Below are 22,640 nucleotides of genomic sequence, written 5' to 3'. Positions count from 1 at the left end.
TAATGTTTATTAAATTTGCTTAGTATTTTTGTCCTCGGAAACTCTAGACAAATAACGAGATAATCTTGTTACTTGGCTATTGTAGGGCACTCTAAAAAATGGAAGTCATAGCTTCAATTCTTGGCTCAAATTTCACCTTTTGTATGCTGAATTAATCAGTTGTCCACATTTACCGTTTTCTTCTTTGTGATTGTGATCAACAAATTGGTTCTCAATGTGTTCGTATTCCCCCCCCCCCAGTCTTGGGGGTGGGGTTAAATTTTTTGTGAATTATGACGTAATTATTTTAATTTAAACATTTATATTATTATTATTATTATTATTATTATTATTATTATTGAGAGACTTGTTTCGGACCCCCCCAAAAATATATTTCTAGATATGTGCCTGCGTGATGTAAAGAAAATTAAGCTCGCTGCTCTAAATGAAGATGCTACAAGAACCTCATGGAATGCAATACACAGCTTCACTTATGTTAATGATAAATAATAAATTAAATAGTCTAATCTTACATCTTTTTGACAAATATTCTCCAGTAAAAAAAATTCATCACGTGACCAGCCTTCCCCTGCATGACCGACAGTATTCTCAGTGGAGTAAATCCTTGGGTGTTCGCACCCAGCCTAAATTCAGAGAAAATTTTACCCCCCCCCCTCCCCCCTGCCATGTTCACACCCAACCTAAATTCACAGAAAATTTAAAAATTTTACGAACACATTGAGAACCAATTTGTTGATCACAATCACAGAGAAGAAAACGGTAAATGTGGACAACTGATTAATTGAGCATACAAAAGGTGAAATTTGAGCCAAGAATTGAAGCTATGACTTCCATTTTTTAGAGTGCCCTACAATAGCCAAGTAACAAGATTATCTCGTTATTTGTCTAGAGTTTCTGAGGACAAAAATACTAAGCAAATTTAATAAACATTAAGAGCTGAAACTTTTCAAGTTGACACTACCAACAACTATCAACTATTCTGCGTCAATACTCACAAAAACATATCACTGTTTACCAAGTTTTAAACAAGGCTACAAAAACCTATACTGATCAATTTGATTAACGTCATTCATCTGGAAATAAATTAATAATAATAATAATAATAATAATAATAAATAGGAAATAAATAACCATCGATTATAGTACAATCAAGTACAGTATTATGCTGAAAAGTGCATTTTCATTACTTTATTACATTACTTGCTAAGTTTTTCGGGTGGAGGGTCTGGACTCTAGACTCCCTCCCTAAATGTGTCCTTGATATCATGGTATTCAATTATGTTTGACTTGGATTTCGGAGCATTCAGTGTGTAGGCAACATAAATAAGGATGTGGAGTGAGAGACTGCAGGTGCTTGTTTGTGTATGTTTAGGGCAATCAAGAGCAGTTTCCTGTTAAAATGACATCTATCCAAGAATGTGTGGAAGGTAGGATCAAGCTTCAAAATATTTAGATTGTAAGAAGAGATAGCAGTGCAGAATTTATTAACTTCAGGTTTGTCTGTTTCCAAATTAAAATTTACATCACACAGGAATAATCAGTTTAGCAAGTTCGTCCTCACAATTTACAAAGCACGTTCCAGATGGACAGCAGGAGTGCCCAAATGCATCCACCTCCAGGCCTCGAATCATGTCATTCGTCCCTCAAACCATGTTATAATCTCTATAAAGTATTTAATTATGAAAGTGTGTCTACTGACAGTAACTATTTTTTTTAGTTTTACTGAACACTATAATTTATCTGTCCCTCCTTTCTAAACAGGGATGTTCATCATCTTCAAGATCATGAATGCATTACCCCCCCCCCCCAACCTTAATTCATTCATCAAAATCCCCCACAACAGTTTGGATGAATACCTAATAGTTGATGTTTATTTGAATGCAATAACATGTTGAACTGTCCATATTTTATTAATTGTTCACTTTTGGAAATAACGGAAAGCTAGCACACTGATTGCTTAAATGTAATAAATTAAATTATATAAATATGCATTTAAACAGTGTTTGGAAATTGGAGAATAAGATTTATAGAATCCACACATTTAACACAAATTGTTACACAACTTAAGATAGAAAATTCAACCTGGCAAAACAAATAACTTGCTGCAGGCCTGCAACAGGTTAAGTCTGCAGCAACATTTCACACATACCCAAACGTGCACGCAGAATATAGTTCCGCTGCAATACTGCCAATTTTCTCAATGCCTGTGACATGAACAGCTCAACAGTTGAGGCATGATTGCCATGGGAGATGCTGCATGCCGTTCTCGCGTGGATTAATACATAAAACTTGCTGCAAACTTAATCTGTCGCAAGGCTTAGATAGAAATTTCTAAGCTCAGGGCGATAATATAATATGGTTCCTCTTTAAACAACTCTGCTTGAGGTAAAAATAATTATTTTTGTAATCCATAGGAATAATTACCTGGATTTTATCTTCAATGCAAATTTCACTTGTTAACGTAACATTGTCCTGTGAAAAGAAGTTAGAAATGTGAATTTGGAAATATTTATTTTTCTGTTTTATCAGGTAACGTGCAAGGTGTTAGCATATGAAGTACACTTAGTGCAACTATTACAGCATACAGGAAATCAATAATATTGCTAATAGAAGTACACCATCCAAATAATGCACCTGCTTTAAATTAAGCAGTATACCAACACTGAGCATTATATTTTAAGAAGTGATGTTATTAATCAATATCAAGAATATCGCCAATGTCTTGTAATGTAGTGATAGTAGAAAACTTCACATTCACCCAAGTAAAACGTCAAACACATATTTCCTTAAGATATTATTCCCAGATAGCACGTAAGTTAACTGCAAGTTAAATCGAGATTCCATTTAAGAAAACTTCACATTCACCCAAGTAAAACGTCAAACACATATTTCCTTAAGATACTATTCCCAGATAGCACGTAAGTTAACTGCAAGTTAAATCGAGATTCCATTTAACTTGCAGTTAACTTATGTGCTATCTGGGTTGTGAGCAAAGTGAGCAAGAACATTTTTACATCCATTTCTTTGCAGGCTTTCAAGAATATTAATTTAATAGGATGTCAATACATTCTTAGGATCCCGCGATAGTTACTCATTTCGAACTTTCGGCACCAAAAACGTGTGTTTGTGTGTGATATAATATTCGAACTCGCCTCCACCCCCACTACAGAAATCCCTTGACAGTCCAAGACTTAACTCTTTATCAAGAGCTTCATATCTCCCCCCTTAAATTTAATACTCAATCCTCCCACCAAAATTTCCATGACACTTTTAGACTTACTGTTTATGTTGAAGAGTGGATGTTGCCTCCTCCAAAACAAATAATTCTCAGTTCCCACACAGTCTAAGACAAGAGTAATACACAAGAATTGGATGCCCCCTCAATTTAATGCTCAATTCCCCTATACTCTGTCCCAGAAATCTCTGGAGCAAGGTCGCACATAGCATCAGAGAAGTGAGGGAAATCGACTGGGTAGAGCCAAGCAGTACACACTGCTGGGAAGGCTGGTAACTACAGTCACTCCCCACCCGCCCCCTTCCATGCAATCCCAATACACTCACGTGTTCATTGGTGGACCACTACTTGCGCAGATACTTTTTCTTGTTTGTTTGCTCCAGGGTATAAATTTCAGACTAAAATACTTATTACCAATACACAGTCCATGTGCCATACAATAAATTGCCTCATGTGTGTTCCATTGTATAGGGACATTGCATGTATGACTTGCTACTTTATTCATGAAAAATGTGCATCTTTAAAAGGGCGGTGGAGTTTGGCGAAGGTCGCTGTGAAAAGCACTTAAATTTAACATGGTTGTTTTTGGGTTTTGTTGAATATAACGTTTTAGGACAAAATTTTGCCGGAAAACACGAAGTAGATGTGAACTTACTTTATGAAACTTTGAGTACATGACACATTTATGCAATTTCAATTTGATAAATGTGCACAAATTGCATTATTTTTTTCCAATTTCCCATAAGAAAATACGTAAATAAGCACAGAATAGTTTTGCAATTTGCAGGTAGCACAAACGAAAATGCCCATTATTGATACATACTAATGTAATGCTCAATTCTTTTATGATCAATCTAGAAAGGGCTTTTCTTTAAAAAGACACTTGCACAGAAAAAAATGATTGTTTAAAAAACTCATGTATTATCAACGGTGAAAGATACGGCCACCAGCATGTTCTTGAAATCGCAAGTGGTTCGCCACTTGGCCACTAGATGCCTCTGTTGCAAATTTGCCTCAGGCTGACGGGAGGGCTAGTTTGCACGGGTGTTTGAGTCCTCTGCACAGCTGGGTTCCGTCCCCTCATCGGCAAAGGTCTCTTAGCTGTCACTGCTTGAATTATTGCCTCTTTCCCAGGCAAGAAACCAAGAAAGCAGGAAGACCATCCCTTTGTGTATGTTTGGGTGTAGAGAAGCAGAGCATATTTACCGTGAGTTAGAATCAGTAACACTTTATATCAAACCCTACCGCCAAGGACGTATTTTGAAAGACTTATTAAGTTCAAAATAATGAAAATAACTAAATAATATAATAACTACAATTAAATAATGAATATATACTTATTTAATAGATGGTTACTTATTTCCGCAGAACTTATTGGAAGGCAAGGCAAGGATTATATTGGGATCATACGACTTTGAATGATAGTACCAAAGAAGATTTATTACTACGTACAATAATATGCATAAAATATTACCAGGATTTTTACTTTTCGTCAATTGAATCTAACATCCTTTTTTGATATTCAATAAATATTCAATTATTTATCTACTTCACATTAATTTCCTTGCCAAGGCAGTTCCTTTATTTATTTTTATTACAAATTTTGCCGACCTTAACTACACGTAAGCTAGATAATGAATACATGATGTTATATCACTATAGTTATGCTGCCTTTTTACCTATTCATATAATAAAAATATATTAATTAATTTGAATATGTCAATTAATACTACTTTAATTAATTTAATGTAACCGTACTTATTTTAACTTAACATTATTATTATTTTGAGACATTATGTGAGGACCTCCCTCCGAAATATGTACTAAAGTAAGAATCACGAACCTTCCGACCTTCTGTAAACAACCGTCTCACTTCGAGTAACGTATCACTCCGCGCCAGCTGTTCCTAAATGGTGCGGCCATCATATACTGCTCACTCGCAACCTTTATTTTTACGTAACATGGAAAAACGTATTCTTACTTTAACTGATAATCTATACATTGAAGTATAATACATTTTCTACAAGTGATTAAGTACGTGTTCTTGTTCAAGAATGAACATATTTTTCTACGCCAAAAGTTCAATTTATCTGACACTGGGTTAACAGATCCCCCTTCCCCACTCCTCTCTCAGTATGACAGCGACAAAGTTATACAAGAGAGTGAGAGAGATTCGTTTCAGTAATTCAAGCCTTTTGGTTTTATTTCCACCAAATTATTGCCCAACATTGTTGACATGTGGAGTATTGTTTTCTCCTTTGTGCAACAAATATACCACCAGTTTTAGCAGAAGTACAAAGATAAGCCGGGGAATAAAAAAAGATTGTATATCTTTCTCTCAGTTTCTCGTGCACTAGAAAACAAGAAGACGATAATAAGCACATTATTTACGCACGTCTCATGCAAGTAATGTATTTTCTTACCTTGATTCAGTACTTCCTTTTTGAACTTGAGGCATTTTCGGCGCTAGACATCATCCTGTCAGAGCAAAGTAAGTATATACGGTCTGTCAAATTTGCTTGCCAAAAAGGAACTCAACGTGGCACAAGAGGCGATTTAACGTCGACTGCTAAAATTGTGGAGATTGTCATCAATCATTACTATCAACATCTTCCCCACACTGGACAGAACGGCTCTTTGATTGAAAGAATACGAAAGCACCTCGCATTGTATTGCACTTATCTCAAAATCTGTGCACTTGTTTATACGAGCAACAACGTGTTTCTTTCGCGGGACTCACAACTTGACCGGTCGTTTTCCATTCTTTCACCACACCGAAAACACAAAGACGAAGACACACAATTACACTTGGACACCAACTTCACTGCTTGCTCAGGATAACACCGACACAACGTCACATAAACGTTAAGAACAACCTGCTTCTTGCCACTTTTCAAACGGCTGTATTTCCGAAAGACTACTCTGAAAACACGGGAGACCTTCCTGCACGCATGGAAGTCGCCATGTTCGAAACTGGCGCTATTTTCTTGCTGTTCACGTGATCGTTTGTAATTTATACAATAATCACGTATTATTATTATAAACAGAAATCTTTAATGAAAATATATTTTAAAATGTATAATCCAATGTAATTTACACGTTTTTCTTCCATGAGCGTACTTTCATAGAACGGACTACATGATGCGGAAGAAGTCCGTTATTAGGCTGTTGCCAACCACAATACTTCTCACCAAGTCAAGTACAGAAACGGAAGTGGTATGTCGATTGTCGGCATATGATAGTGTGATTTCACATTGTCAGTGACGATCCTCCGGGGATGGGGCAGGGGGTGGGATGCAGGAGTCGATCTATAATCCAGAGGTGTTCACCATCCGGATGGTGACATCCTCACACCCCGGAATACTTTTGCGGGTGAAGGAGGGCAGACCGTAGGGTGAGGGAGGTTGATTTAAAATGAACACCTCACAACAAGAGAGAAGAAAAATGTGACAATATTTAAGAATTCACCCCCAAATATGCATTTTATTTTATATGTAGCATACAATAAAATGTGACTGCCTCAAAATATTTCTGTATTCTACAGTCTTCTTTCCCCACTTTTATGCTTCTCTAAGTTGCCGTTTTAGTTTCCCTTGGTATCTTTGCTGCATAATTATTAATTTAGTCAATCAAATCATATGTATTAGCTTACTTTCATTATCTATAATAATAAATCATAACACTTTTCAACATCAAATAAATTTAATGAAGAAACCCCGGTTTCAAAACGTAATTTATCTCAGTCGGTAACGCGTCTGACTACCATGCTAAAGGTCCCGGTTTCGATCCCCGGCCGGTTCAAATCCGGGAACTTTTCTAACGATGGAAGCGGCCCCGGCGCCCACCCAGCGTCGAATAACATGGGTACCTGGAGGAAACCCTGGGGGGTAAAGGCGGTCAGGGGCGTGATGCTGATCACATCACCCCCACTCACGACCGGATCAAGAAAGTGTGGGGCGTTACCCCCACACCCCCTATACGCCTTCATGGCGTGGTGCTATGCACAGGGGAGCACTTTACCTTTTATGAGAGAAATTTAATCCTTTGGTACGGAACCTTCTTACTTCTGGGGGATAAGATGTAAATTTTGTATTTGATTTTTTAAATTTAGCGTTGCTTTTCTTCCACTTTTGGCTAATCCCGACGATGAGAATGAGTGATCCTCAGATGAAATTGATGAAGGGACACTTACAAATAACACACATGCCGGGATTCGAGCCAGGGAACTTCGGTGATGAGTCTGAAAATCGGCCACCAGGCAAGATGTACATTTTTTTAACTTTTTTTTAAACATACATTCAATAACTTTCAACAGGTCATCACTCAGTGATACGTTGCTTATTCCGCATCTGTTGACAAATGGAATGTTTTTACACCTTGTAGGCTATGTGGATTATTTCTTTTCTATAAGTTTGCAACACTGTTAGGGTACACGTGCTTTTGTTTACAGAAGGTCTTAAGTTCTATGATTCTCACTTTAGATACGTGCCTGCCTACCACGTCCAATTTGAATAAAATGTAGAAAAGGTGCCGAGGGGGGGGGGGAAGTAGTGCTTCCTCTTTTTACATTTCGACAGTTTTTACCTGATATGTATTATTTTGTGAGTCAACGCTGTAGTCAGGAAATACATGTATATACACACATGCATACATAATTGATGATTCACAAGGAAACTTCGTCAAATTCCCATGCTTGTTCCGCTCGCAAATCACATCCTCTCCAAGTTAGAATAGAGGAGAAGGTCTAAATATGGGCGAAGGTTTAAATATGGGTTTTGGAGTAATCAGCACTCCTGGGTGCTGCTACAGCCTGGCAGAGGCTATTGGAACTGGTTATCTGTCAAGGACAAAGGTTGCGACGCCAATTCACAAGAGAAAGTGGTGGTTAGTTTCGGCCTTGGACGCTGTTATAGAATTGTGACCTCCGAAAATTTTTGCAGATATGTTTTAACTCAGCGTTTTCTGAATTCTCATCTGCTTTGTATAGGTTGTGATATTAGCAGTACATAAAACAAATGTGGGCTTTTATAATACCATGATTTGTTTGTGAAATATGTACCACAGAGAATGAAAATTAATTGAAGAAGAGAAATAGCGTGATGATCTAAATATGGGCTATGACATAAGGTCTAATGTTGAGATAACATTTTCAACAAATATTTGGATGTGTTTCTTAATTTCGATTTTTCCCATTCCAAAACAACAGATTATTCATAAATATGAATTTCATAATCTTCTAGTGATAAATGACTGTTTTTTTAAAATTATAATTTGCTGTTTGTGATATTGCCACTAGTAACCCATATTTAGACCACAATTTTGAAATACATCATTTTACCATTTCTTGGAAATTGCTTTTTTTTTTTAAAAAAATGAAGACCTTCTATACTTTAGCATCCTATTATATTTAAGTATATATTTCATAGATATGCATTTTCAAGGCAGGTGCTTGATATATTATTTTTTTTCCCTCCGAAAATGACAACATAAAAAGGGGGGGCCCATATTTAGACCTTTTCCTCTAATATTGTCGTTGCTTACATATACATGTGTGTGTATATGTATATGTGTGTGTCATAGAACATCACTACTTCCAAGCATAAACTTGATGTGGCTCTTACAGAAACATCTGTTTTTGGAGTGGAATGATCACGAAAAGGTTTACACTGGCCTCCCCGATGGCGCAGTGGTAGCGTTGTCGCCTTGTAATCAAGGGGTCCCGGGTTCGATACCCGGGGGAGGCACATAGTGGTTCAGATTTAACTTTAAACTTTAGGTCCAGTCCCGATTAGCCTTACTGTGAATAAAGTGGACTTAAAACACTAAATCAACCAACCAATGAAAAGGTTTACTGTTTCTTTGCAAATCTTTAATTAATGTAAAATTTAGTATAACAACATAATTTTGACTGACTTGCTAACTTGAGATTTAAAGAAAAAATATTACTTCGAATTCTTCATTAACAATAACAAAAGTGAAATAAAATATTGAATAAAATTCTTGCCTTCGCTGAGAACCAAAGTAGAGATATAAAGGTTAGGAAAGGGGAGGGAGAATTTCCTGGCTTCTTCCCCTTCAATGTGAACGGTGCCTCCTACGTTCTACAATCCATTCAAAATTTCTTCTTAGTTTCAGATATATTTTGCATCCCCTATAGCATAATGGTAAAGGTGACCCTTGTAATTTAAAATGTCCCGAGTTTGGTATCTGGTGGATGCCTAATAGTTAGTTCAACCCCACTATAAATGTAGATCTAGTCCCGATTAGACTATCTGTATATAAAGTAACAGAAACTCATACGATTAGCATAGGGTTGGTGGCAGCTGGTGCAGTGAGAGTGCCCCCTCTGCTCAATCAAAATTAGGAAACAAAAACTTTTCAGTCAGTAAAAACATTGTGGTACGTACATTAAAATTTTGGTTTCAATTAGATATTCAACATCGATCTTGTTCACCAGATTACCAATTGTGACAACTTTTGTCTTCTTTAAAAACTACACAAGGAAACAAGTTGAAAACGTGAATTGGACAAGGTTTCTTCTCTAGAACTGATTTTTAAAAGACCATGTCTTCGAGATGCTCTGAAGGGAATTCTATTCTTATAACGCCAATCAGAATAAGGGATCAGCACTTATGTATATTTTGTCCCACAGGCATGTGACTGTAAGGGGGGGGGGAGGCTGAAGACCGTTCCTAAATCCTACAAATGTGTAATTAAAATAGGGTATAGCCGTGATTAATTTTACTTACATTAAACATCTTGTACATTAACTTGTAATATACTGATAAATTCATCTTCAGGGATTCTATTCCTCACTTTTTCACCCTTAGATGGCAGCTGCTGATAAGGGATGAGCCTTCCCCTCGAAATAAAATTCTGGCTACGGGCCTGCTGTTCTGCATCGTGACTGTACGGTCCGATGCATCATGCTTTGGGCTCCGTCTACGGGATGTGCGCAGATTCGAGTCTCCTGGGGAAAACGTAACAACAAATTTTCTCCTGAGATTTCGGCCTGTGTATATGACCGGTTGCCATGCACCATTGTGAGGAGATTGGGAAGCTATGAATGAGTCACAGAAACCTACACCGAAGATTAGGGGTTCGTCGTGCTGACCGCACGTAACTGGTTGGACTGGAAGTGAGGCCGGCAGTCGGTAGGTGGGCCCTGGCCCTCAGGGGCTGTAGCACCAAGGGTTTACTTACGTATATTGGCATAGCCATGTGTGGGGCCTCTCCTCAAAATTCTGTCACTTTATTTTGACCAATTCACTGGGAATTTTTTAAGAGTACTTTGTAACACGTATAGTGATGATCTTTGAAGATCATACTATAATTAGTTGGACTGAAATTTCACTTGGGAAGCAATCAATTAACATTGGGAAAAATCACAATAGGAGAGAGCAACTAATGTGATGCAGAAACTTGTTAAATGCAACTGGTCATATGTTTCCACAGGGGATTCACATCGCCACTGAGAGTTTGTCCCCACCCTTGGCCGATTAGCCGGCCCCCGTAGCGGAGTGGTTATCTCATTTTGCTAAGATGCCAGTGGTCCCGGGTTCGAATCCAGTATGGGCATACGTGTCCTTTGTGAGCGTCTCTTCATCAATTTCATTATATCATCATTAACCAAGAGTGGCAGAAAGTCGAATTAAAATAAACAAAATCAATCAACCGTGGCCGATTAAAGCTGCTGTGAACTCCCAACGATGAGAACTGTGCAAAGGGACTTAATTCAGATCAGAAAAAAAAAGTACTTCATCAAAGTGTAAGTTCAATATTAAACTATTGTTTCCTGACATCTTTGTTACTACTGTACATTTTGTTACATTGTTTTGTCCGTCTTTCTCCTTTCCACTTTTTCCATATGTTATTACGTATGTCCATGTTTCCTCTTTTTATATTCCAGGTAGTTTCGCTCCTGCCCATCTCTAATTATTATAGGGACTCTATTCGTTAATAGTTGAAATAATAATTGTTACTAATTTTTGCCTTTTTATTATTATATCGATTTTGTATAAAAAAACACCCCCTTCAAAAAAATACTTTCTTTCAACTGATATTCTCTACCTCCTCCTTTACTCTCAATTGATAATTCCAATCTCAACAAGAAAATTCAACATAATTATAGTAGCCACTGTAATCAATCAAATTTATTCAATCAAAACTTCAGTGATGAAGGTTCTGTCTCGGGAGCCTGCCACTCTTCTTCCTCCATGCAAGAGTCAGCCAGCAAGCAGTGAAATGCGAATTGCTTTGCCAGTTGAGAAATTTTAGCCTCCGAAACCAGAATGAAAAGAAACAGGTGGGTGCCCTTTTCCTGGAAACCTCACTGAGGGAGTCACGGAGGAGGGGTGGGGGTGATGAAGGGAGGAAGGTTCTCTGGCCTCTGGTTTAGGACAGCAGAAAAGAATTCATAGTCCCCTGATATGTTGCTAGGTGTATCAGTATCGCATCGGGCCAGGAAACTACTTTCATGCCAACCTACAGGCCACTCTCAATGCTTTACATGAATTGCAATGTACACAGCAACTTCCATAATGTTTACATGCCATGTCCATCAGCTTTCCACATCGACATTTCTCATCTGTATTACAGCTGCAATACATTCATTTAAATTTTTTACACTGGCTGTTTTCAAAGCATAGAACACAGCACAAGTTGTGCAACCCCTTTTTTTTTTCAAAAACTTTCAAGCACTTTCAGTTGCTTTTATTGCCATTTTTCCCCTTTCAAAATACTCATTAGGGACCCCAAGTTCAATGAACAGAACATGTAGACTACCCCAAAAAAGAATATACAGGGTAGAGTGTACACGATGAACCTCCAGGGTTTCGACACAATGTTAAAAATCAGAAAATAAAGTTACGACAATCCAGTCTTTTGTATTTGGTGCCATATACACTCAAATTTGTGTGGTTTATTTTTTTAGTTCATGCACATCATGCTTGGCAGTGCTGTCATCGCTTTTGTGAAAATGGCATCTTTTCAAGAGAAAGCACACGCTGTGGTATGGTTTGCGGGGTCAAAATCAATTGTTATGGTGCAGCGTAAGTTTCAGTGTGTCTTTAACAAAATGCCGCCAACAAACAAGAGCATCAGGGCATGGCACAGAAGTTTTCTGGAAACAGGGAGTGTGTTGAAGAAGCCAGGGGGAGGAATGCCATGTGTCTCCGACGAGATAGTTGAGCAAGTTTGTGATGTTGTCGTCTGCAGCCCATGGAAGTCAACCACATAGCCCAGATAATCACTCTGGGGGTATGTTAAGGATGCAGTTTACTCAACGAAGTTGGCAAACATGAATGCTTTGCGTGACCGAAATGTTGCTGCCATTGATACCATCCCTGACGACGTGCTGCAGTGCACGTGGCGCAAAGTGGAATACCGGCTGGACATTCTTCGTGCCACTAAAGGTGTTCACATAGAAGTGTGGTAATTTTTTGTAAGAAACTTTTTAAGTTGCTCTTTGCAATAAAATTACCAAAAAATGTGCAGGTGTGTTTGTTTTAATTTCCAGTCTCTTCAAAATCTCAGAGGTTTATCATGTACAAAATTGAATATTTCACCAGTTTTGCATCAGCATCTGAAAAAAGAGGAGGAATGTAAAAACCATGAGTAGGTTTCATTAAGATTTGGCACACACAGGAGATGTACTTCAGAAATTTCAGCCAGAAATGTAGGCTTGACCAGGACTTGAACCCAGGTCTCTGGCATACTGTGCCATTGCTCTACCCAGTGGCGAAGCATCCTATGAGGCCCGGAGGCCGGGCCTACCCTAATATATTTGTCTATAATGGATTATTTTATTACTTATAAATTTCATTAAACGACCCTTAATAAAAGAAAACTGAAATTCTTGGTCTTCCAATAATTACTGCAAGTTTGCAACCCTGCCTGGAACCGCATCTGAGCATTCAGCGAGGCCCGCCCGAGAGTGCCTCAGCTGGTCCCATAACAACCTATGTGATTCGTGCGGGAAAGCATAATTTCAGGGGTGCGTTCGCCTGTAATGTAACCTTAGGCCGGCCTCTTTTCTCTCTCTCACCCTCTCTCCATGACTTCCGAAGAGTGCCGATCGTGTACGAGCGCGTGACGAAGCAGGCAGTGGACTACAGAGCTTGTTGAAGCAGTGTTTCCATGGAAGATTCAGAGCTGTGCCGGGAGCGGAGCACACCCAGCTGCTAACATGTAGCGAAAATGTGTTGCTAACACCTCTAAGCCTGGCCTCCTAACCTATCAAAGTAGGCATTATTAGAATTCTAACTGCAAATAATGCATGCAAGTTGGTTACCAGTGTTAAGTTAGGTGCTTTCAGCTCTTTTGAGGAACTGCTTTTCGCGAAGTGTTAGCTGCTGGATGTGCCCCACACCAATCTCGATTCAGAGAGGGAAAGTATTTTATTTCTTTCAGGAAAGGGATATTGAGACAAAATTTTCTTTCATCATTAGTGACATAACTGAAAACACGCTACTTTTAAAATGGGGCAAAGTACGTACAATGCAAACATATAGAGGAAATCCATGTTACTGAAATTTTCTGGTTGGTGTGTTACACAGTCCGTGTTCTCATTTAGCATTTCATCATTTTCTAAATCATATTATAATTTTTTTTAAAAAGTCGCCTGTTGAAGAAGAGAGTTTAAAAGAAATAATTGATTGATAGATTTAGTTTATTTCACTTTGCTTTCTGCTATTTTTACCTAATTGGGAAGATGAGAATGAGCGATAATATGATGACATTGACGAAGGGACACTCACGAAGAACACCTATGCCCAGGTGGGGATTCGAACCTGAGGACCTTGTCGTAGCACACTGTTATAACCAATCCGCCGCGGAGGCCAGCATTAAAAAGAAATAAACGCTAAGTGACGATCAAGTGAACCAACCATTTCTGTAATGCGAGAAACATTTACAATACTGTTATTCAAGTAGCAAATAATTTTTACGAGCAGCTTTAATCTAACAAATGTAAGATGGCTAAGGCCTGACAGAACAGCTTTTTCATTGGGTGACACGTAGTCAGAACATCAAGTTCCATTGTCACTGTTTTCTGACCTTCGAGACAGAAGCGCCTTTATTCTCAGATATCCAATTGAGACTAGATTAAAGTAGAATCTGAACCAATGCCTCCAGGAGGAATCGAACCTTCTACTTCTTGATTATAAGGCGAGAGCGTTAATCACTACATTATCCTTTACAATCACTATCCCGACTTAAGTAGACGAGATTCAGGCAATATGTTATCTTTTATTTTCTAGGGGCTATATTTTAACATACTACTGTTTAAAAAAATCACATCTTCCCCTCCCCCCAAACCCTGCTCCGTCCTGTGCCTACCCTTCCAGAGACAGCACGCTTCGCCACTGGCTCTACCAACATTCAGCCTTCAAGGAGTTCGGACGTGCATGAATAGCTCTCTCTTTCCACTTGAGTTGCCCGCTGCGAACCGCATGTAACTACCCAACTCGAGCTTGCACAGAGGAGGGAATACTGCAGCAAAAGTACTTACTTTATCGTAAATTTTTTAATTGTTAAGAGCAGTATTGCCCGAAAAATGGGAATCAGTAAAGCTGAGTGGCAACGGATTGAAAACTCCATCTCGACAGCCATAGCGAAGGAACTCAACCAACAGTTCGGAGACCAGGACAGACGCATCGCCCTGGCATTTGCAAGTGATGCGGTGTTGAAAGAAATTAAACCAGCGCTGACCACTGCAATTAAAACTGCCATGGAGGATGCCATTCAAGAAGTAAAAAACAATCTCGAGAGGAAAATCTTTGAGCTAGCCACGCAAGTGCAAAAGGATCTGAATTCCCTGGAACAATATGACCGTCGCCTGAACCTTGTTTTTCATGGCATCAATGAAAGTGAGGGTGAAAAGTGTGAAGTGATTGCTTCAAAAATCATCAATGAGCAGGTGAAAGTGAATGTGCCACAAGATGTGTTTCATCGTGTTCACCGACTGGGAGCACTGCGACGTGATGGCAAACCCCGGCCGATCATTGTGCGCTTTGTCACCTACGCCCAGAGAGACTTGGTCTACAAGAACAAGAAGAACCTCAAGGCTACAGGGACAGGTATTTTCATAACTGAAAACCTCACAAAAGCAAATTTGGACCTTTTCCACAAGGTAAGGCTTAGTAAAATATTCGAACGAGTATGGACAACCGATGGAAATGTACTTGCCCTACACAACGGAAATGTGGTTAGGATTAGTGACCTGGAGGATATCGCAAAGTTCATCAGAAAGTAACGCTGTCTCCCGCCACACTCTCCTCCTAACGGTGGTTGTGTTTATTTTTGGAACTGCTTCCCCCATCAATGACGAACGGACAAAGTGACCAGTCAAAAGTAGAGGGGAGGGGAATGCAGGAGAACATTCCGCACCGAACCATACAAAGCTTGCAATACTCTCTGCATTCCTCAATGGTGGCGAAAGGAGGGCATGAACCTGTCACATATAGACTCTTATATAAATGTAAACAACCCTCAGCTAGTATTCTAACTGACGCCAGAATATATCAGCAAGCTCAAAAATCTACATTTCTCCCATTTTTAGTTAATCAACAAATATTTTCATTTTTTAAATTTTTCTTCTTTTGTGTCAGTATTCACATTCTTATACTAATTTTTACTTCTTTATTCTTAAATTTTTCATTTATTTTTTACATTTTTAAAAATTTGATTGTAGTAATAAGTCACTATGATAACTAGCACCTGTTTTTTTGAATTTAGTATTATGCGTATGCACACTTTCATTGTTATTGCCATATGCTATTCACACTCAGGACAGAATATATACTTCATGACCAACAGTGGAGGAAACAATAAATCTAAATGACCCCACCAATGTAGTCAATGGTGCAGAAATGCCACTCCCAATCAGAATTCACTCCAGTTACTTTGATGAGTCGCCCATTAATATCCGCCACAGCAATTACAATATAAAGGAACAGCTCGAAGCTGAAATAAATAGATCTGAAAATATTATGTCATCTAAATATTCAAGGTTTATTCAACTCCGTAGACGAATTTAAAGAAATGATATCGAACTTAAACTTTGACCTGATAGCCATTACAGAAAGCTAGTTAAAACCGAATATTAGTAATAATATAGTAGACATCGAAAATTACACATTAGTTTGACAAGATAGAGTAAACAAATCTAGAGGTGGTGTGTGTTTATACATATCTAAATCGCTTCAATGGAAACTTTTAGACAGGTTCGTTAATAATGATATCGGTGTAGATGATTGATGAAACTAACACTTATCTTGAGCAACCCAACAATGGCACGTTCTTTTTTACCCCAGTAAGTAGCGAACAAGTACGTAAAATTTTTAACAAAATGAAATCAAAAGCGTGCAGTTATGATGGCATAAACCTAACTGTTTTACAATATTGCATCCCCTTTTGCTTAGAAGCTCTTATGCACATTATTAATCTTTCCCTTTCCAAAGGTTAGTTCCCTCAAGAGTGGAAAAAATGCGAAGTAACAGCTATACCTAAAAAATCCAACCCCACAGAAATAAAAGATCTACGACCTATTAGCATTCTATCCACAATGTCCAAAATACTTGAAAAAGTAATTTATGAACAAATACTTCCACATATTCAATGTCTCCTACCACACTTTCAATCTGGTTTCAGAAAAATGTATAGTACTTGCACTGCGCTGGTAGATATTGTAGACAATGTAAGTAAAGGAATAGATGAAAATGAAGTTACACTTTTAGTCTTGTTGGACTATTCAAGAGCGTTCGACTCGATCAATCATGAATTGCTATTGGCCAAACTGTATCACTATGGCGTTACTGGAAACGCATTAAATTGGTTTCGATCGTATCTCGGCAACAGGAAACAACATGTGAAATATCGGGAACCAGAAGTCACATACTCTAAATGGTTAGTTGTTCAACAAGGCGTCCCTCAAGGAAGTATATTGGGTCCACTACTATACATGAATTACGTAGCTGATTTCGACCACGCTGTCCAATATTGCCACTACCATCAGTATGCTGACGATTCGCAAATCTATATTCAGTGTAATACAGAAAACTATGATAATGCAATGACCAAAACTTCAATTCGATCTTGATGCTATAACAAATTGGTCACGGAGAAACTCCCTTCAATTAAATCCATTAAAATCTTGCTTCATGATCATAGGAACTCATGGTACCCTTAAGAAACTTCACAAAAATGCACCTTCTCCTCCAACTCTTGGCAGTATACCGCTAAGCGAAGTGGATACAAGCAAAAACTTGGGGATTGTGTTCAATAGACACTTAAATTGGGAGGCACAAGGCGAATTTATTGTGAAAAACTGTATGGGGAAACTTAAATCTTTGTATCATTTAAAACATACTCTGGACGCTAATGTTAAAGCAAGCACTCATCCTATCCACATTAGACTATTGCACTCCAGTGTACAGTAATACCTCCCAGGGCCTAAACTATAAACTTCAAAAATTTCAGAACTGTTGTATACGTTTCATATTTAACCTAAACAGAAAGGAACATGTATCCCCCTATTTAAAGAAACTTTCTTGGCTAAACATTAACAATAGAAGAAAATACTTAACACTTACCTTGATGCACAAAATACTTAAAAAGTGGCTCCCCAAAATACTTATCCGATAAGATCTGTTCTCGTAGAACATCAGCCGAACATAATATCCGCAAGAAACACAATCTAAAAATCCTCAAACATAAAACCGCCACATATAACAAGACCTCCATTGTTACAGGCATCAGGGAATGGAACAAACTGCCTGCACGATTGACTAACATTATTTGCCATCAAAGTTTCAAGAAAAATCTGAAGAACTTACTATTGTCCCAACAACTTCATTAACCTTCATATGTTAAGAATTGCACCTGCACTTATACATCATATAACGCATACCTAACCTACCCCCCCCCCCCACACACACACACATTGAACTACCGAAGACTTATTACTTTTCTTTACTCAACAGTATATATACTAATCTATTCAATGCATTATTTTATCATTGTATAATCTTTATATTGTGTTTATTGTATTATCATGATCATTATATGTTTTTTCCTTTCTTTTTGTTTTTATTCATTTATTGTATCTTTTACAAGGGTTGGTTGTAAGAACAGCCCATGAGGACGAAACACGCCTGCTTAAATAAAGACCATTCTATTCTATTCTAATTGAGCTACCAAGTTTTGCCTGATAATTTGCTGTTGCTGTTTTGCCTGTGTAGAATCATTCTCTGTCAGTGCTATTGCAACACGATCTGTTGCCTTTGAAACACAGAAGACAAGGCAACGCCGACATCCATTTATTACATAAATGCCAGGGAAAAAAATTTATGTTAATTTGTTTCTTGTGAACTTAGCTTTATTATTTTCTATATACAAACAGTTCACCATGATTTGACATACTTACTCTTACAGTTGCACAGTTCATAACATTGAGAGTAAGAATGTTCTTGTTCAGTTATTGCACTGGAATGTAATACGTTGCGAGTATAAGACAATTTGCTATAACTTTAGGTTACAATGCTTAATAGAAAAATGAGTCACTATTTGACTGGATAGAATGGATACTCTGTGTAATATGTCATTTGAAAACAGAACAGAAACCCTGGTTTGAAGAAGGAAATACAACCTAGCAATAGGTAATGGGCATAATTTGGGCTATTATTTAAGCTAGCAACTGTTAAGTGAATAAGATATTACTTGAGCTATTATTCTTATTATTAAACCTAGTGACTGTTTATAAGTGGATAAGACATCACCCCTTTATTAAGCAATTTCAAGTTCAAACAGAAACTCGGGACAGTACACACTACAATGTCCATTATTACAATTTTTTCCTCCACGATTTCTATCAGCAGGGTATACAAAATGTATCATTTTTAAGGACAGATGATATTGTAAATTACATATTGCAATATAATGTTACATATTCATTGTGTCAGTGATATTGTATAATGAAATGTTATTTTCAGTATTCAGGGGGTTAGCACCTATGTTATACAGGGTGTCCTAAAACAACTTCAAGAATGGTTGGGTGACTGTGTGTGTTTAGTGATTGGCACATGTTCACTACCGAAGGTTCCGGATACAAGTTCCAGCCTGGACAAAGATGTCCTTGCATCAAATCATGATTGGAGACAGTTTAGAATGAACAGCCTGAATTTCATTCAGCATTTATTGGAAATTCTTTCTCTTGGTCAGTTTGTAAATACTTCTTACAACATAGCAAGTCACATCCCTGGAAGTTACGACCAGAGCATTTGTTTGCTGTGTTGGGTTGCATATATACAGGTTAGATTTTAAGCACTTATAGCACAGAAACTAAGTGATTTCAAGGTTATGTTTATAAGGAAAAGTTACTTGCTTTTTTGACATCTACCAGCCCCCAACGATTGTTGAGGCTGTTTTAGGACACCCTGTACAAAGGGTCTTGCCATACGACACCAACAAACTTACACTGTGTATAGAATGTATCAAGATAAATTACTTCTCTCGGTAATATTTTGCTTATTAAGGGTTCGATGCTACATGCCTTGAAAAATGGCATTTTCTATCCTGTATGTGTGCAAGTTTGCCACTAGTATTTACTTATCTGTTAGATAATATCCTACAGAAACAGTATCATACCAGAAGACTCCTGCTGGCAAAGTTACTTCATTAAACCTCTCCTCCTAAAATAGTGCATGTATGAGCATTCATGCATATATTGCATATGCTATTTTATGTTATTGCATAAGACACAAATTTAATAATTTGCCCAGGGGTGTTTCACACTCTGGAGGGTGGACCTGATTTTATTGGTTAGTCAGTCTAGCACACTTACAAAATGTTCATATTCCAACATAAAATTTCTCAATTCTGTTTTTGTTGTGAATTCCAATTGTCGAATACATTACAATTTCTTAAGTGCACTTCATATCCAGATAGGCTAATCGGGACCAGACCTACATATTAAAATGGAATCTGAACCACTGTGAAATATGCCTTCACTGGGTATTGAATGCAGGACACCTTGATTACCAAGTGACTGCATTAGCACCACTCCATTGGGGAAGCCTCCCTGATGGCATAGTGGTAACATGGTTTGATACCCGGTGGAGACATATAGTGGTTCGGATCCCACTTTAAACTGTAGGTCCAGTCCCAATTAGCCTTACTGTGCATAAAGTGGACTTAAAATACAAAATCAATCAATCCATTGGGGGAGTCAATTTTAAATCTGTGACACATGACTGCATAAATAGAAGGTAGAAAATGCCATTTTTTTAAGGGATTGTAGCATTGAAATAAGGGTTTAACAAGCAAAAGAAAAGTTACTTGTCTTCATGTCCTCTATACATTGTAAATGTTTGTTGGTGTTGTACAGTGACTCCCTGTGTGTGTGGAAGGGTGGTGGGGGGATTTTTGAGTTTATGCACAACTCATTATAATTAGACTTTTTAGTAGTAACAAATGGCTATAAGAGTGCTTATGGAGCATGTTTATAGTCAAAAGTTGCAGCACTTAAAAAAAATAGACAAGAGATGCCCAAATTATGCACTGAAAATATTAACAGTCTATGTTTGATCAATCTGTCATGAAATATGACAATTTGCCCTTAATGTACATTGACTAGGTAAACTTTATGCCCTATTCCCCATTATCTAAAGAACATAAGGTCATGAGTCAACAATCCACTAATATTCATATCCTACTTTACTTTTCACACATGGGTTACTTCACGTTGTTCAACTTCTCAGTCAAACACACAATATCACAGAATTATAATGGGGTATTTTAAAGACACATTTTACACACCCTGCCAACCTGTCAATTGTGAATTTAACTTTTTTGAACTTAATTTCCTATGGCTTTTTTTTATTGCACTAGCAGCTGGAAAATTTATGAAACAGCATGTTGAAATTTTCAATAATTGTATTAATATTGTATTTACACTACTATTAACATAATATTTCTTGCTTGGTTGTAATCTGTTCACTCAGCATGTATCTATACATCAGAAGACTTATGTATCTCAATGTATAATTTCAGATAACAATTATAATATAAAGTTAGTTAATATTTTGTAAATTACAATAATATCAAAATTAAAACTTCAATAACTTATGAACTTCTCAGGGATACTCTTTGGTAATTTAAAATAATAATGAAAGTCCCTCTTGGTTTAATTTTTACCATAGTTTGGTCTTTAAAAATAACAATAAATAACAGATACAATGTCTACAATCTTTCACAAATAACCATGAGAAAGTATGCTTAGAGCTATTTTCACATGTTTCAGACAGTCTTCAAAATATTTTGAATTATGCACACAGACAAACTACGTATAATATGTGTGTGTAAAATATATTAAATTCATTTTTCACTGGTACTAAGGCAGATTTAACAAACAATCTAGATAAACTCTGTACACATGAAATAATTTGATGAGGAGAAAACTAATTCATGTAAACTTAGTGACAATTTTAGTGTATAACAAATATTCATATAACATATGTGTACATACAAAATTAATGTCATTAGTATTTTATAATACTGACATAATAATCAGATCCCATTGTCTTCCAGTCTCTGTTCTTCAGATAAAACAAAAATAAAATATATAAAGTTTCACTGTAACAGAAATGCACTCATAACCTATGAGTTTCAACAAAATATTGTTTGTTACATGCATTCTATAACAAATTAGGCATGCCATATTATTTTGTAGATAAACACAATTGTATAACAGGTATATAACTAGTAAAACAATTTCTTGTAACAGTAATTCCAATAAACAAAAATACTGTAAACAAAAACAATAAAATAATCACCAATATACTGATGAATTACTTAACATTTTTGTATCTACAATCTATAAAACTTACATTAAAACTTAAAGCAAAATGCACTCTGAATTTTTATAAAATGTCTTCAGCTTGAATGGAATGAGATATTTTATCACTTTAGAGTATCACAAAAATTTGATTCAACAATATTAGAACCAATTACTTGAATTTATCCACCATGAAAATAAATATTCGCACAAATGCAGAGTGCCGAAATGCAAAACGCATTAAAATATATTAGTCTCTTGAACTTAGGATCAACATCACCTTGGCGATACCAGTATATCTGGAAGAAGAACATACATTACAATGCTAATTCTGTGGCACTGTTAGAGAACTGCTGATATTCAGTAATCACAGGTTCAAATTTCATTCAAACCAAAACAAATAATTCAGTGTTATGATCACTGCGACAAATATTGTTCACTTGTATACAAATGAAGGTATGACGTATTTGAATCACAAAACAATATATTTATGGTTACTAAAAAAACAAAACAGTTTGAAAATGTGAATTTTTTTCACTAACAACATTATGGAATAGAATTAATAAACAGGCT

At 37.0% G+C, this 22,640-nt stretch overlaps 2 protein-coding genes across 3 annotated transcripts in view; one reads left to right on the top strand and one right to left on the bottom strand.

The window, feature by feature from the left end:
- Positions 1-14,789: 14,789 nt before the first annotated feature.
- LOC145983769 (uncharacterized) lies at positions 14,790-15,488 on the top strand. The gene has a single exon (XM_083116819.1). The coding sequence runs from the start codon at positions 14,790-14,792 to the stop codon at positions 15,486-15,488; it is 699 nt and encodes a 232-aa protein (XP_082972945.1).
- A 3,114-nt stretch (positions 15,489-18,602) lies between these two features.
- Positions 18,603-22,640, bottom strand: part of LOC145984203 (transmembrane protein 243-like) — a 56,876-nt gene continuing 52,838 nt past the window's right edge. For both annotated transcript variants that reach the window (XM_083117733.1, XM_083117732.1), the window contains exon 4: positions 18,603-22,366. In XM_083117733.1, the coding sequence (XP_082973859.1) occupies positions 22,250-22,366 (117 nt within the window). In that variant the 3' untranslated portion in view covers positions 18,603-22,249. The remainder of the gene's footprint in view (positions 22,367-22,640) is intronic.

The sequence above is a fragment of the Lepisma saccharinum genome, chromosome 2 (genome assembly GCF_977018435.1).
Source record: "Lepisma saccharinum chromosome 2, izLepSacc3.1, whole genome shotgun sequence".
NCBI classification, from domain to species: domain Eukaryota; kingdom Metazoa; phylum Arthropoda; class Insecta; order Zygentoma; family Lepismatidae; genus Lepisma; species Lepisma saccharinum.
This window is presented reverse-complemented; position numbering and strand designations above follow the sequence as displayed.